This window comes from Agelaius phoeniceus, chromosome 13 (genome assembly GCF_051311805.1).
Source record: "Agelaius phoeniceus isolate bAgePho1 chromosome 13, bAgePho1.hap1, whole genome shotgun sequence".
NCBI lineage: Eukaryota > Metazoa > Chordata > Aves > Passeriformes > Icteridae > Agelaius > Agelaius phoeniceus.
In genome coordinates, this window is record NC_135277.1 from 3,019,779 (window position 1) to 3,037,267 (window position 17,489).

At 45.4% G+C, this 17,489-nt stretch overlaps 1 protein-coding gene across 3 annotated transcripts in view; it reads right to left on the reverse strand.

The window, feature by feature from the left end:
- The window catches only part of LRRK1 (leucine rich repeat kinase 1), a 73,166-nt gene that overhangs the window by 29,581 nt on the left and 26,096 nt on the right, over nt 1-17,489 (reverse strand). For all 3 annotated transcript variants that reach the window (XM_054642085.2, XM_077185385.1, XM_077185386.1), the window contains 10 exons: nt 15,018-15,244; nt 14,420-14,547; nt 14,116-14,279; nt 13,276-13,413; nt 9,576-9,688; nt 8,401-8,477; nt 5,053-5,182; nt 4,406-4,518; nt 3,330-3,544; nt 1,204-1,368 (listed from right to left, as the gene is read on the reverse strand). In XM_054642085.2, the coding sequence (XP_054498060.2) occupies nt 1,204-1,368; nt 3,330-3,544; nt 4,406-4,518; nt 5,053-5,182; nt 8,401-8,477; nt 9,576-9,688; nt 13,276-13,413; nt 14,116-14,279; nt 14,420-14,547; nt 15,018-15,244 (1,470 nt within the window). The remainder of the gene's footprint in view (nt 1-1,203; nt 1,369-3,329; nt 3,545-4,405; nt 4,519-5,052; nt 5,183-8,400; nt 8,478-9,575; nt 9,689-13,275; nt 13,414-14,115; nt 14,280-14,419; nt 14,548-15,017; nt 15,245-17,489) is intronic.

The window sequence follows — 17,489 nt, forward strand, 5'->3', positions numbered from 1 at the left end:
TAAGTCAGTGAAATGAAGGGAACCATGTCTGCCCAGACAAAGTTAACTTAACCTGCAGCCAGAAGATCTGACATCATGAACAAGGATAATCTGGAATGGATACCTGGGGAAGTCACACACACTTTCTCACTGAAGGTACATGGAGAGAACTCCCTGGTGTGTTCTCCCAGTACCCAGCAGCCTGCAGCTCACTGACTTCCTCAGCATGAGGGAGTATCTCAGAATTAACAGCATTTGATGGAGTTTGCATTCACCAGTTTGTCTTTCCCATTTCTGGTACCCCCAGTACACTTTATTTCCAGTAAACTCCACAGGTTAGGCATCCAGTGTGTTTAAGATACTTCCCATTGTGTGCTTCAAAGCTACAATTTCACTTCTTCTCTCCCAATTCTATTGTAAAGGGTCATGAACAAAGACTCTCTTGTGGTTTTCTCCTTTTTAGACACAGCACTCTTCATTTCCCCTTTTTTTAACCATCACGATCACATTTCTCTGCATTTTTCCTGATGTTACTGTGTGCTTGCTGGGATGTATTAAGGACACATCAGACATTTTGGAAATCTAATAATTTTCCTTTCAGCTTTGTTACCTAGTTTGGGTTTTTGATTGCTGCGCCCATTAATATTTCGATAATTACAAGATGTTTGCTTTTCAAGAGGCACCCATTTTTGTGCATTTAATGTTAAAACAGTTATAAAATAATAAAGAGTTACAGACAATTATGAACATGGTGTTGGAAAAATGCAATGAATTCACTGCAGCTCTGAGTCTAAATGAGAGCTGGTTTGGAAATACTCTCCATCTTACCTGAATCTAAAGTGTTAAAAATATAACCTCAAGACTAATGTGCGTCTAACCCACAGAAGAAAGAAAATGCTTCAAACCCCCCTTGGAGCACAGTGTGGTCAAACACTAATTCCAAAATAAGTATGTTCAGCCTTACTTAGCAAGGGTTTATAAATCAGCTTTTGTTTCGCTCTCTGCTGTGTGTGAGGGAGAACAAAGCAAATGATAAATTTAAACCATTAAATATAGAGCGATACGCCTACAGCGTAATGGAAAATGAATCCCAAATGCTGTGCAAAATTCATAGCTTGGGGAGCTTTTAAAAGCAGAGCAAAAAGAATCTGCAATATCACATATCTGTGTGCTGAGCTGCTGCTTGATAAATAGATATCCCAGAGCCCACCAGTGACTTCTTACCTCAATGTTCAGCAACCAGAACTGTAAGTTTGCCACAGCTTCTTCCCCCAGTGCCAAGTTCCAGACCACTATGTACAATGCTTTGTCTGTGAAGAAACACTGATTGACTGTAGACATGCTCGCTGGGCCTCCGATATCCCAGACATTGAACTCCACTGAATCAACCTACTTAGACAAAGAGAAGTGTTCAAATCAAACCGTGGCAGTAAATCACTGGGAGATAATAGCTGAAGTATAAACCTACGCCTGCATAATGTATGACACAAGAAGGGGTTCAATGTCCTAATTGTGCCTCCAGGAAAGATAAATCAACAAGCAATTGTTAAGCATGGCTACCACTTCCCCACAGGAAATCAAGACTAATTACTTGCTGCTAAAACGATAGAGGTGCCCTTGATGCTGGTAAAACTCCAGTTAATGCTGTGGATTCTCCAGTCCAAACAAGGGTCTCATTCTGAGCCCTGCATTTCACTGCATCTGTAAATGAAACTGTTTCATCCTTGCCTGTGCCACAAGACCATTGAAGCTGCTTATCTGCCTCTGCTGTGGGGAACAGGAAACCCCTGCTGAAATCACTTCCACTGAGCTCAGACCGAGCTGAGCCAAGCAGAAGGGAGATGCTCAGGAGATGGGAAGCTTCTCAGGCTTCCATAAACACCTCCTACACTTTGCTCCCAGGCTTCTGACGCCTGTGCCACGCCAGAGATGGGCCAGAATCACAATTGCTGTGAATCAGACTCACTGATTTCTGGGGGAATGCTTAAATGGAGGCCTCTCCAGTTCTGGCTCTCTTCCCAGTATCCCTGCATCCATTCCTCTGTGCAGCCCCATGACAGCACTAAGAGGGAGCCTGGCTCTCTGCTTCAATGGCATTCAGGCTCTCAGTTGCAGCAGGAAGTACCAGCAAACCTGGGAAGATCTGTCCCTAAATCACTTGGCCCTGGAGAGTCAAAAAACCTGAGACTGAACACAAAACCAGACCTTCCTCCTCAGAGGAAGCCACCATCCTCAGAGCATCACATAACACCCAGTGGGCTCTGTTTAGGGGGCTGGGGCCAGGTACTGACTGATCCCATGTGGAAGTTACCCTATCAGAGTTCAGCCAGGAGCTCAGCATCTCAGCAGGGCTCTGATTCTGTGCAATCCGTGTGAAGTCTCCCAAAAACAGCTGGAAGAACTTCCAATTGTTGAAACCAAGCCCTAACCAGCACAAGGACTGCTTTGTTCATCCAGAAGACCTTCAGCTGGGAATGTGTGTGTGGACAGACAGACTCAGAGATGGAGATAAAAGCCTATTCATTGTTTTGATTCCACTCCAGGTCCCTGGTGCTGTCTACACTTTTATTTTATTCAATTGCTCTTCAACACAAAATGCACAAATCCCTTCTCCCACCAAAGTCTACCCTTCAAGGAGTCAGCCTGTGTTGCTCTTTTCTTTCTGTCTCTGGCCTGGCACTCTTTGTTGTGGAACAGCTGAACTCAGCAGGCTCCTTTCCCCTTTCCAAAACAGTCTGGTGGTCATGGCTCTCATCTGGGAAGGGGGAGTGATGTGTTTGCACCCCCTCAGCTCTGACAAGACTTCAGGACAAATTCTGCATCCCCCATTCCCTAGGCTACTCTGCAGGCAGCGGACAGGACCACCTACAAATGCTTGGATTAAATCAGCACTCTCCAAATTACTTTAGTGTGACACACTCCATGGATGAGCCATCTGAGATTTGGGTGTTTAAGGTGTGATCCACATCTCTGGATCACACCTTCCACCCACATGCCCCACCCAGGACAGGTCTGGTATCAAGGAAGTCCAGCTTTAGGTACTGATGTCCCAAATGAAAACCCAATCTGCTGCAGAGAAGCTGATTTAAAGCACTCTCTCAAAATTAGTGTCCACTGAGGTGGGAGAGCCAGAATTTCAGCCTAGCCAACACTCTTTAGAATACAGTCAGGAAAACAGAACTGCCCTCTAGTTCTGGAAATGAAAGAATTGCAACGGGTCTAAAACCACATCCCACTTGTAAGGCAATGCAAACTGCTCTTTGCAAAAGGACAATTTCAAATTTCAGCCCACAGGACCCTGCAGGGCTCCCACATCCCACTGGTCCTGCAGATCTCCGACCGCTTTTCACCTTCGCCTTGTGCCCCACGGGCTTGGGCAGCTCCCACTTGGTTGTGCGGATGGTGGCCTCGCTGTGCATCATCTGGGGCACCTTCCCTGTCTGCAGGATCTCCACCAGCGTGGACTTGCCCTGCCGGGGGGGCCCAATGACAATCATCTTCATCAGCTTGCACTTCTCTGCCCGCCGCAGCTGCGCTCGTAAATACGCCAGCACCGTCTTGGGGCCTGGGAGCAGGACAGAACAGGGTGGGCACTGCAGCCAGCAGCACCCAGGGACAGCACAAACCCCACTCTGCACACACACATCCCATGGCTGGGAACTCCTGCTTGCCCTGCAGCCTGGCTGTGGGCTGAGAATAAACAAAGAAACCTCCAGCGGACAAACCTGAGACAGAGACCCCAGGAAAAGGTCACTGCTCGGAGGCTCCACAATGGAGCACTGTAAGGAGAAACAAATGCTGGGGCTCCTATGCTTCAGAAGCTGAAAGGAAACATAAAATACTAATTCAGTATTGGAAAAATACTCAGTTTTTCCCTCTGCTTTTATGCTTCCAGTTAAAGTGAGATTGAGGTTTCAACAGTATACTGCTGGAGCAGGAATAATTCCTAATAACTTTGTTCCCACAGGATTTTCTGATTAAAATGAAAAAAAAAAAAAAAAAAAAAAAAAAAAAGACAGCATTGTAATGGATCCAAAAACCTAGCAGCTCACAATAAAGTCACTTCAATGGGACTGTCTGTGACTGCTGATCCTAAACACTTCAGTCTTTAGAGAGACCATCTAAATATCCTAAACTATCCACATTCAGGAAGCAAGCCACAGAATTTATGCATACTGCAAATGAAATACTGCATTTATAAGTCATCATTTTAAATTGTGATCTCTTTTAAATTGATCATTGCAGCCAGAGCTTAGCGCTGATTATCAAATTTGTAAATAGGAGTAGGAAGTTTCCCTGTGCAATTCCAGTTAACCCCACGAGGGCTCAGGCAGTCACTGTCTGTTCCTGCTCTTGACCATTAAAAGGAAGAGATTTTATTGCATGTTCAGTCAATTTAATAAAGAATACACAGCATCAGCCTTACCCTCTTTTCTGATCTCTGCAGGAACGTTACTGATATTTAGTTCCTCGATATCCAGCTGCCAGAGATTAGCCAGCTGTCCAAGTTCTGGAGGAAGCTCTCGGATACCAGGGTTACTGTACAAAAACAAATAAATCTACCAACAACCAGGCTTTGTGTGTAAGTAGCTGCTCTCATGGACTCTCAGATTACGCTATTCTATCCTTGCAGAAATCTTCCATTAACATTTTAATAAGACTACTCAGCACTTTAATAGCAATTTCCATCCTAAAAGTGATGTATAACCTCAATTTATCCTCTGAGGCAGACAAATGTAATCATCTTTGCTGGATAGTTGAGGAAATAAAGGCAAAAATGATGAGTTATTGAATGTAGCACTACAGAAAATGACAGCAAAAAGCCAGAATGAACTAGAGGCACATTAGATTCCCAGGCCTGTGTTCAAAGCATTAGATCATCTTCCCTGACTCAAAAGACCAGTCTCCTCCTTATCTAAAGCAAACCATGGGCACAGCTCTAACAAGGGGCTGACAATTTCCAGCTTTCTGACTTCAAAAGCACTGGACATCTGGGGTGGGGCTCCACAGAAGACTGGTCACTAAAACAACATGGAAATAACACTGCAAAGCTTTTCCAGGACACGGACTTACTTTCCTAAATAAAGCTCTGTTAAACCTTTCAGGAGGCAAACGGACTGAGGGACAGAGTCCAGCTGATTGTCGTTCAGATAAAGAACCTCCAGAGAATCACTCAGAAATGCTGGAAACTCCAAAAAAGGACCTGGAACGAGACAGAACACAAAATGCACCTTTAAAAAAAGAAACAACAAAACAGGCATCAAGGCTCTGAACCAAGAGCTTCACCTGAACTTTGCAGGCAGGACATGAGGTCATGTCCATTGGCAGGGGCCAGCACCAAGCAAGAGCAGAAAAGCAAATGGCCTTCAGTGACAATCAAACATCAATGTTCACATCTCAATGTCCTAAAGTCACAGTGCTGGAAGGTGACAGTGTCCAGGACTTATGGGGTGCTGAGGGAGGAACTCCAAGCCTGCCAAAACAGCTCAGGGGATGAGTGGCACATTGTCTCCTGCTCTTGAATACATGGTAATATCTTGTGAACTGCCCCTATTGCAGCCTGACAGCTGGCACTGAGAGGGCATCCCACGGGTACAACTGGTTCTTAACATGGCACTGAAAGGGCACACCCAGGGCACAGCTGGTTCTCAATGTTATCTGAGAAAAGCCAGTCAGAATTCATGTTCAGGCCCCCATGTTGCATCCCACAGTAACTGATGGTGGATCAAAGTCAGTAACAACAGAGAAGAAAACCCAAACTGGAGCTGAGAGATTGACCTATGCTGTCTCCAAAACATGCTGGTGTTTACTCCTCTGTTCTGTTTTAGAGAAGGACTCAGGGAACTTCCTCCATGCCTGAGGAGCATCTTGGGTATTTTGGGAGCAACCCAAGCAGCAGGACCATCAACTGCATGGCTGAGTTGCTGTTGCTGGAGAGGTTCAAAGAAAGGAAAGCTCTTCAGGTCCCAAAGAGCACCATTTCACTCCAGAAATAGCATCTGGGATAGCGGCACAAAAACTGCCATGGATTGTGTTGCTGTATTGAGGTTTGACATTTATCTCCCAAAGAGCATCCTGAAATGAAGGAAAACCAGGCGGGTTTGGAGTCTCAATAGGAAAGTACAACCAGCACCATCTGCTGCCTCTATGGTCAATCAAAGCAACCCCCTGAGATGCAAGACTGTCCCTTCCTGAGGGATGGGACAGTTCCACTTCCACCAAGATCTTCCTTTACAGAGAAGACGTGAGGAACTGTAACTATACTCAGTCAAAAAGAGGAAAAAAAACTGGAAGAGGTTTTCTCAGGAGAAAACTCCCCAGTTCTAATATTAACAGCACTTGCAGCCCGAGCTGTGATCAGAAAAGGAGCAAGATGGAGTCCCACTATCTGCAGGGGTGTTTCATATACGTGACAGGACTGTCTGGTGTGGGCAGTGTCACAGTCTGCCTTTTGAGTCTTCAAATTGAAAAAATCATCTTTGAGATTATTTTAGGAGAACAGCAGGCTTATTCAGGGATGCAATTCACTTCCTTTCTGGCTCATTGCTGAATTTTACATTGTTGCTCTTCAGTAGGTACCTGGGCACAGACAGATTTAGTCCCTCTTGGACACGTAGGAGCAAACTCCTAAAATAGCAGCAATACTCTGAATTCACCAAGGAGTCCCAGGTGGAAAGGAGTGTACTATATTGGAAGCAAGCTTGAGGTGTTTATGAATTGTAATTATTTATTCATGAGTTATTTATGATTTCTCTGGCTTCGTCTCAAATTTTCTTTTAAAGAACTGTAGAAAAATTAAAACAAATCCCATCTTGAAAATGTATTTTTGGATGAATAAACGCTACCAACACCACACATGCATGTGCAAGAAGTTATTCTGAGACTTATCAATCAAGTATAGTGAGCACCATAAATTATTCTCTTTAAATAACCTAGACTTAAGTAAACAGCTTTGTTGGTAAATCATATGAAAACCTGTCCACCCCCACCTCACCAGGAGACTTCTGTGAGCAGCTGATGTACTCCAGCTTCTGTTTTCTCTTGATGTTTAAATTCTTGGCCTCATCCTCTCGTCTCACCAAGCTACACTTGGCAGAGGAACAGAGAGAAAAGGATGAGCTGCCTCTGCTCTGTCTCTGTGGCTGCTCACCCGTGGCACCAGCCAGGTGGGCTGCTCTGTGCCCCCGGCTACCTGAGGCCACCCGAGGCAGCTCCAGGTTGCACCAGGGTGCAAAGTGGCTGTTCAAATGTCACTGCTGCAGAGCTCACCCTCTCCTGCTTTCTGCAGAGGGTGATGCTGGGTTTGCAGCATGTAGAGATTTCCATTAGGACAGCAATTCCCTTTTAGAACTGGTTGTAGCTGCCTTTGCCTGCTGCTCCTGCCCTTCTCTCCCCTTTGGGAAATGCTGCTGCAGCACTTTACAGCAAAGCTCTGAGGCTATGTCAGACTCCACAAGGTTCAGACTCCTTTTCCAGTTGTTCCGTAGTCCAACAATGTCACAGCATTTCCATTTCCATTTCCTGCTGTGAAACAGCACAGACCAACCTCCTCTCCCCCTGGGGGGCACACACACCTCAGCCAGCACAGCAGCCTCCACTGCCATGGACAGGAAAACGAGGCAGGACCAGCCTGGCCTGCAGGTCCAGGTAGAGCTCCTGCCTCCCAGAGGAGCAGCTGGAGGTGAGGACCTCCAGCCCTAACCTACAGCTATGGCTGTACATGGTTCATTTACCAACTTCACCTCAGGCACAGTTTTCAGGGGAACTGAGGGAAGGATTTGCTGCAGGAGGGCCTCTTCCTGCCACGAGCAGTCCAGGGCTGCTGGGATGTGATGCTGGCTCTGTCCCACTCTGTGACTGGCAAGGAATGCTTAGAGCCAGGCATTCTGCAGGCAGCCAGAATGAGAAAACTCCCCAAGTGCTTTAAAATAAAACAACAAACAAAAGAAATGCAGATGAATCCCACAGAGAGCAGGAAGCAGTGCAGTATCTTCAGATATCCCTTTGTTCTCTCTGGGATTTCACATGCATTTCATCAGCTCTGCCCCAAACTGAGGGTGCAAATCACAGGCAGGGGAAAATGTGCCATTTATAAAGTCAGCAATCAAAACAATCCTAAGAGTCACAGGGATAATTATGGGTTAATTTCCCTTCAACATGCCACTTAATGCTCTGGCTAAAAGGCATAACCTTCACGAAAGAGCAAAAGAAACAGGTTTCACACCATCTTTCTATGTTGGTGGTACCAACCAGCTGCATAATTTCTTTAGAAACATTTTATCTGAACATATTTCCTCTTAATGAAATGCAGTTGCACTTTAAATTGCAGAGGAATTTCCTCTGCTTTCCCTCCAGCCAAACTGCAGACTCCTGCTGCTTCCCAGCTCTCCTGGCATTGCCAGCACTCGCTGTGTGCCTTACCTGCCTCGGGGCCACCACGCACCCTGTTCTTGGTGGTGAAAAAGGGGATCCTCTTCGTTTTAAACCCCTCATCGTTCCTGTGGGCCAAACAAAACAGGGACTCGTGGGGAAAAGATCTTGGAAAGCTGCTGAGCTACATGGGGAAGAGCCTGACCATGCACTCACAGGATCCCACCTGCTCTGGAGAGATGGGAGTGAAACCTGCTGTGCAATCAGACTCCACCAACACTTGTCCAGCCCAGTGGTTTTCTCCTGGCAAATCAACAGAGCTCCTCAAGCAGCTCTCCCAGCTCCCAGGGCAGGAGCACTTGACCCCTGGCTTTATGGGTGTCAGGGTTAAGTGGTTGTCAAACAGCAGATTGAAGGAGTTTCACCAGAAGTGCTGGAGAACCGACCTGCTGCCACTGCCGCCCTCCCTAGGGAGGCTCAGAGAAGATGACCCACCAGCATGACTCTGGAAATGCACTGGGACATTCAAAAAGGGGTAATCTGTCTTTTGCAACTGACACAGAAACTCCTAAGGACTCCAAAAACTGTGTTGGACAGGCACCCAAATGAGAAGATAGCACGACACAATTCAGCGCAATTTTGGAGATGATAAAGGACCTTTAACTTTCTATGTTAAACATCTCTATTGGAATTTCTAAACAGAAGAACATCACTCATTTATTGGACGATCTTATTAACATCAGCCTTAGAATCACAGAATCCTTTAGGCTGGAAATCTCTACGAACTGGCAGCTGGTTATACTTCCATTTAAAAAACAAAGACTTTTCATTTTTTCCATAACAATACTCCCACACTAACTAATAACTGCAGTCCAGCCAGATGGTTTATGGTTAAGATATGCTCCCCACAAACTTGTATTTGTAGTGATGAACCACACAGTGGGCTGAAGAAATTCCTACATGCTCAGAAATTAAACTGCCATTATCAATAATCTATCCATTTAATAAATGATACAGTGTGCTAAATGCCCAAAGAATTCAGCAAAGGATAATTCGTCACTGTCACAGACACACAATGTACTTGGGGACATGGTATGTGGGTATCAATGCCTTCTATGCAGGTGATTAATTCTCTCCTGACATCCTTTGTGTTACATGAGGCATTGGGTTTGCTATTATTTCTTCAGCTTTTGTTTTCTTAGCCAAAACTTGAAAGCAACACTTACTTCCCAAGCTGGTTTTTTGAAAGATCCAGCGACTTAAGTTGTTTGCAATTCCACTTATCCTGTGAAGGCAACATAACTAACTGATTTCCCAGCAGCTTCAGGGACACCAAAGCCTAGGAGAGGAACAGCCTGGAGTTAGGGAGCACCAAACACACAGAAGGAGCTTTTTAAGCATGGCTATTAAATAACAGCAACACGAAGAAAGTACATCTTATTCATCAGAACATCCTGTCCGTGCTGCCCAGCATGCAAACATTTCCTCCCTGTCCCCAGCAAGTTCTGCACGGAGCAGCACCACTCACTCCAGGGAGATTATTGCTCCACTTGCTGACAGATGCACTTGGAAACAGCCCATGCAAGAGGACATCTTACTTCTTAGTGAGGAAACCTTTCCAAGTGGGAAAGAGCAGTCTGATTTACCAACACAGGATGCCACGTATGGACTGTATATGTAATAACTGTGTGTCTGCACAAAGTGGGCTTACACCTGCAGTGCATGCACAAAATCAAGGTGCAAAACATGAGCCACTTCACACAAGGAAAAGTTTTGATTGCTTTTTTTATGACATCTCTATTAAAATGGACAGGATTTGTATTCACTTTCTGTGATTTATACAAGTTACACATCTCCTTGGTTTTTCCCCCCTCCCAGCAGAAACAGGAATTTTAAAAACAAGTGAAACTGATTGTGATGCAGTTAACACCACACAGATAGGACTCAGCTGGAAATACCAAGCTAAACATAAGATCTCCTTTGAATTTAACAGAAATATAAAAGAAAAAATGCAGTTCCCATTCAACTTTGTAAAGTTTGTGCTCCTCCATCTGCCCTTAATAATGTTGAGGCTGAAATGATCATTTTCATTTGGCTGAAAATCCAATTTTCCACTGAAAAACAGTGCTGTCCGTAGAGTTTCCAACCAGGTTTATTCAGCAAGTCCCCCCACCATGAAAAACTGAGATAAAGCAGAATGTCAGCTGAATTATCTCCTGCCAGAAGTACAGCAATATTAATGAATTATACCCCATGGAAATCATGTTTTACCAGCAGAGACTTCAGTGTCAAGTGTATTAAATGTTTTATGTGCTCCACGTTAATAAAAAAGGTTTATGCCCCTTTTCATCAAGCAGGATTAACGGGGCCTCACAAAGCAGTTTGTTGGCCTTCCTCCCCTTTTTTAGATTGGAAAAATATGAGGTGTCCATGTGACATAAGTGATGGACAAGCAGCAGTGGCTGGAACGGGAATTACCGTGCAAAACGCTCCCTCTAGTGATGGAGAGGGGCAGAGCTGGGCTCTGCTGGGATTTGGGGAAGGTGAAGGGAATACAGAACTGCAGACAGAGTGAGCCACCCAAGGAAAGGGAAAACTGGAAAACTGAGAACTGAAAACTGACAGAAAATGCTTTTACCATCATTCATGCTCCCCTGGGAGGAGGGCCCAGCCTGCCCCTGGCTCCTGGTGTGGGGCTCTCTCCAATGTCAGCATGGGGCTGTGCAAGGACAATGCCTCAGACTTCTCCCCAAAACACCCCTGGGCAGGGGGAGGGAGCAGAGGGAGGCTGCACATCCCAGAATTAGCACAAACTGTGCTCTAGGGGCTCTAACTGGGGTGATTCTTTTTCAGTCACTGTGTCTGTGTCCCCGCAAACACTGACCAAGGCCACTCTCCAGGGAGCTGAGAGCCTGGGCAGCTTCTCTCCAGTGGTTCTGTGCATGGGGGAAATCAGTGACTGCCAGCTGGCTGTGGTTCTTCATGACTGAAACTCTGGAGACCTCTAGTCCTTTAAAATTGCCTCTTGTCTCTAACTTCTCCATTTTTACTGCCTTTCAGTGTGAGAATGGGGGCCTCCAGAAGGGACACAATGGCAGCGGCAGACAAACTGCCTCCAAAGCTGCTGCCACAGCATGCCAAAGGGTGTGAGATGACACCTGAGTGAAGGGACTGCAGCATCAGATTAAGGTGCCTCAGTCAAGGTCATGATGTGGAAAAGCTGACCAGAGTCTAAACTGAATTATTCCATCCAGAGGGGGCCAGGTGTCTCCAGGAGAAGCAAAGCAGGGAGAAGCCAAGTAGTCTAGAGAATTAAGACATGGCTTGGTTGGTTCCTTTAGAAGGCAGCAGCCAGGAAAGCTGAGGAGGTTCCTGTTTCTCTCAACACCACATTTCTGGAGTACACATGGTATTATTAAGGACTGAGCTGGTCCCAGTCTTGCAAACCATGCAAAGGCCAGTGATAAACTACACTGCACTGCAGCTACAGTGACAAATGGCTGTCCTATGACATGTGCTTTCAAGTCACAGGCCTCCTCTGCTTTCTGCTTTTCCCAGGGAGAAATCAGTTCACTGCTGTTCCTACATAAAAATAATACATTATCTGTAGGAACACTTCACTTCCCATTTCTCCCCCTTCCCACATCTGCTTCTGGAGAGGGCTGGAGCATGAGCACAGCCCTGTTCACCCACACCAACTCTACAATCAAGGAATAGCCCAAGCCAGGGCTCCTCCAGGCATGGGGTTTTACCTTCTATTTGCTCACCACACTCTGGCCCTCAGGGCACTGAAAATATTTTATATTTATTTCTTATATGAATAAAATGCTGAAGAGATACAGATAAGAGCTGACACTAATTAGGGCAGCCAAGGCTCACTGACTTTGAAAACATCAGCAAAGTTTGTGCTGAGGTCTCTCCCTTTGCACCCTCTGAGCAGCAGCACCTAAGAACTGTGCCCTGGAAGCACCATCTAGTGTTTAATATCTGCCATGCTGGCTCCCACCCCCTGGGATGGCTCTCAATGCATTCAGAAAAACCAAGTTTTGGAGACAATAGTCCATAGGATTCGTTCTGCTTCAGGAGAAATGCCAACTGGAAACAAACAGCCACCAGAGAGCAAAGCCAAATGTGCTGGGATGACTGGAAAGAACTGAGGGAATTCAACCCTCTTGTTCCAGCAGGAGGAAAAATCACCTTTGCAGCACATCCTGAGATCAGGACAGGACATGGAAATGAACCATCACTTCTGCATCTTTCCCCAAGAGGCCAGCAGGGAAAAGCATGGAACTTCTGCCCAGATTCACCTCTGTTTCTCTGTTTTTCTCTGAGTTTCACAATCTTGCAGGGAAGCTTGGAGGAAACCCCAAGTTCTGCTTGGTTTCATGTGAACACCATATGAAAGCAGAAATTCTGAAGAATTTTAACATAAACCCATGGATCTGTGGTGTCCACAGGAAAGAATTATTTAATCTACAACCTTTAAGATTACAGAGGTCCCAGGCAGCACTGTTTAGGGCATTCAAACATGCTATTTTCAGCACAGAAAGACTAACTCCTAATTACACAACTCTTTTTTTCAAGAAAAAGCACAACTATTTGTGAGTGTACTTGATTACATCAATATTTCAATGGCTGGAGCTTGGAGCTACAATGCAGGGCTTGTCTTCCAAACTGTGCTCCCAAATTCTGCAAACCACAGACATCCAGAGAGTTCTCAGAAGACCTGTGTCAGAAACTAGATACATCTCACTGGGTGAGGGCCTGAATGTGCTGATTCAGGGGGTGACAGCCTGCTCAGGGGCTCTGTGCAACTGCACCAGCTCAAACCAGCACGAGGGCTCCGACCTTGCCCGGGCAGCCAGTCTGAGGTCTGAGTCAGAGCTAGGAAAAATAATGTGAGAACTAGGAAGAAATGACACTTACCTCAAGCTGGAAGAGTCCTGTTGGAACTTCTTTCAGTGAATTCTCAGAAAAATCCACTTCTCTCAGGTGATTTTTCCAGAACACAGTCAATGCATCAGGTAGGAATTCCAGTGCGTTTCTAGAGGCTTTACAACATTTCTGGAAAACATAAAAAGCCCCACACTTACAGAGCAGTAATCATCTCTTTAAATAATGTGGTAGATCAGCTGTCAGGTGTCAAAAGCTTTAATAAATTAATTCTAGGTGGTCTCTTTAGATACCTTGATCTAGATAAATTATTGGCCATGCAGGCACATAGGGTTTGCTAAGGAGATCCACTCAACTGCTGGTCAAATTCCTTGGTGGGCAAAAAGTATTCCAAAAATTATTTTGAAAATCACCCACCCCTATTTGCTTTTCAACCATAAACAAACACTTCCCCAAAGGATACTGTTCCCCTGCTGTCCCTGTAAAAATGAGGAATAAAGCCACAGTGATAGGTGTGGATACAGATGTCCTAGTTTGCCATGGGTTTGGGCAAAGTTACCCCTGGTGAAAGTTGGGTGTTTTGTAAAATGATCCTAACAATGCTTCTGCACAGAGGAACCACAGAGAAAATGAACACATCCATGTAAGACACATTTCTAAAACTTTACCACCAATGCCATCAACATGGTGAGAACAGGGTGGAACCTCAGAAAGACTGGATATAAAACCCATAAACCAAATTTGGCAAGGGCACTCCTACAGAACAGCCTTTTAAGCATCTGACAGCTTTTTAAGCATTACAGTCAATTTTTTTTTTTGCATTGTTTCAACAGTTTTTTCAACCTCTGACTTTGTCAGAGCAGTTCAACTTACCAGGGGGCAGGCCCAGGGGTCTGGAAACACTTTCAGCTGATTTCTGGAAACATTCAGTATGTTTAGGGACTTGAAGCAGTATAGAAAAACCGTTGGAAGTTCCACCAACCTGTTGTCAGAGACGTCAAGCTCCTGCAGCTTCCTTAAACCAATCCAATTAGTTGCTGGAAAACATGAAACATTGTGGCCTTGGTATAAGCATGAGAGCTTTTTAAAGCCATTATTTAAGCCATTATTTTAACATTTGGGGTTCTTCCCTAGAGCCCAGCCTTGAAATACAAGCCCAGCACTGGACTGTACGTACTGTTTTCCTCGTCAAACAACTTCTCCAGAGAGTTTTTGGAAGCAATGAGTTTTTTAAGGTTTTTAAGATGTAGGAATCCAGTAGGGAGAGTGGAGAGCCTGTTGCTGGATACATCAACCTCGAGTAACCTGTGAGTACAGAACAATCTCAGTCAGGCATCAGTGAAACACTAGCAAAGCCTCCTGTTGCCACAGACATCTGTTTTACCAGGACAGTTTCAGTTCTGAATGAAAGCAGCTGAAGTGTGCCTCACAAGGCAAAGCATAAAACCCTAATTAGAAAATTAACCCTTCCAGGGAGCAGGGAGAGGTGCTCTGGGTAGACAGCAATTCAAATAATTGGTCTCAGCCAGTAAATGTCACTCTGAGCCAGCTTAGAGGAGTGGGGCTCACCAGAGCTGGAGAAAAGCAGAGGCAACATGAGACAGCACAGCAATAAAAGTTCCCACAACTGTCCTGACAACAAACTTGGAAACCCTGAGAATGAAGAGGGGCAAAGACCAAGAAGCTCCTGCAATGTGCTCTCCCCTTACAGTCTCCCTTCAGCCCAGTTTGAGCTGCTCTCCCTGCAGGCTCAGCTTTGTGGGGAGCACACACACCTTGTACAAATGATCTCATCAGAGGACTGCACACTGGGTAACTCTGTCAGCTGGTTGTCAGCCAGGCTGAGCTTCCTCAGGTTGATCAGCCCCCACGGGATCACGGAGGGGAGGGACACCAGGCAGTTGGCAGAGAGATCCAGCTCAGTTATCTGACAGGAGATATCGATCAGCCAGTCTAGATCCACCCAGGGCAGTTTGAGGTTTGACCAGTTCACACACAAAGCCTGCATGTGTCAGAGAGAGAAGAGAAAACCACATCAGTGGAATCCCAGTTGGTCTCAGCCTGTGCTACACCACTGGGAATCTGGCAGAGCAGAGCACAGGCCATAAACATTTTGCTCACTTTCCAATCTGCTTCTAGGAATTAAACTGACTCAGAGATGAAATCATGCCTGGATATCAGCAGCCCCTGCTGTATCTGCTCCAGGATTTCACTCCAAAGACCATGAACAAGCTCAAGCAGGGGACCTGCACCTCTTCACCAGTTCATATTATTCAGGGTCCAGCATGGACAGAAGAAAGTGTGAACACATAGTTTTCATCAATGCAAGGAAACAACCCAAGGCTTCATTTTCAAGATCACCTCATTGCATTCCAATCCTTGTCCTGAAACGCACATTTAAAAATTATACTCCCAAAATGTTTTCATAAGCTTGTTGTTTTTGACATAACTCATCCCAAAACCAGCCTCAATGGAATGATTGTTAATTCTCCACCAGGAGGCAGCAAGAACCCGACAGCAAATTTCATTTGCTTTCCAATGCTCAGTATTTAGCTCTTTGGACTTTAACCCCAAATTAAGAATTAAAAGGAATGTGTTTGGGAAAAGGAGAGAAAGAAAAGGGAAACAAAGGAGAGTGCTTATCTCAAATGCTTATCTGAGACTCAGGACTGATCATGTAGATCTGACAGTTCAAATGTTTTGGAGAATGGAACAAAGGATAAGTACAAACAGATACACATTTTAGATACTGACAGTAGTTGTACTTAGTGTAGACACTGTGCTTTTCAAACCTTCACTCGTGATGCCTCAGGACAGCCCTGCAAATATGAATGGAAATATTATGCCCATTGTGCCACTGGGGAAACCAAGGCAGGGAGCTCCAGCTGTTTGTTCAAAGCTACATCCACTGCCATGCCACAAGGCACCCCTGTAAAACACAGCAAGCCAGCAGCAACAAGAAATCAAATTAAGCAGAGTCCCCACTGCTACTGCAAAGTGCACAGCACCCAATGGGAGCTGACCTGCAAAGCTTCCACTCTCACACCAAACACACCCTGCTTTACTGCCAGATTTCCCATTCTGCATATTTAACAGCTTCCTGCTTAGAAACTCTGGTTTTAAATTCAGTATTCAGTTTTCTGAACTTTTCTCTCACCTGTAACACGTACCACAAATCCCTTGGCTTAGGAAAAATGTACTTGTCCTTGAGTACACCAAACAGTGCAGTAATAATAAACCTTACAGCCTTCTTTTAGGGGCTGCAAGCAGGACCTTGTGTCTGTGCTGCAGAGTGATAAACCATCTCTACTTTGCATTTAGATTGCTGTGTATCATTCCCCTCAAAAATGCAGAGGCATGGCCTCAGGGTAGTTAATGTGATAAGGAGATACCTGTAGAATGCAGATAATGACTTCTCAAACCACAGACAAGATTGTGAAATCCAGCACCTGCTATCAGTGCTGTGGGTTGGTGTCCTGTATCCAAGGCAGTTTTTGAATCCCAGCAATCAGTACCCTCCTTCCCATGCAGAGACAAGGACTGACAGTGTCTCTGCAAACTGGAGGACCAGCCAAACCCCTCTATCTGATTTAGAGACAGGGGACCAAATTCAGCAGGTACCACTAACCTGGTATCAGTGGAGGTACCTTAGGGGTTTGGTTGGTTCAGGACTCTGCAGTGAAAATGTTAATTAAGTGAAAGAAATCCCGACAGCAGTGCCACAAAGAGGGGATTTACTCCCAACTCATACTTCTTCATCTGCACTGTTTTCCCAGAAAAGCTGGTTCTCTGATGCCAAAGGTCTGTGATGCCAACAGAGTCAGCCCAACCCTTCTCAGTTTGGGGCTGGTGGCGAACTCTGTGCTAAACCAGGGACAGAGTTCAGAGGATGTTAGCTCAGGGCTGACTGCAGGCAGCTCACTGCTCCTCAGAAGGCCAAGGAAAACCTCTGCAGACTCCCCTCTCCTGCCAAAGGAAGAATTTCCCAATACAAGCCCTGAAGACTAAATTGAAATCTACTGCAGCAATGTCAGGGGATGCACTGAAGCAAAGGACTGGAAATTGTGCAGGAGCAAAAAACCCCGCTGCTCTTGGGCAAAGGATCAACTATAAATATGAAAAATATTTACTTAAATCTGAGGCTGTCTGGTAAGGAGATTAAGAGAGGCTGTTGTGCTTTTCTCCTAAAAGACGTGACGTGCTCCAGAACCTCACTCCTGCTGTAGATGGGATAATCTGAGGACAGG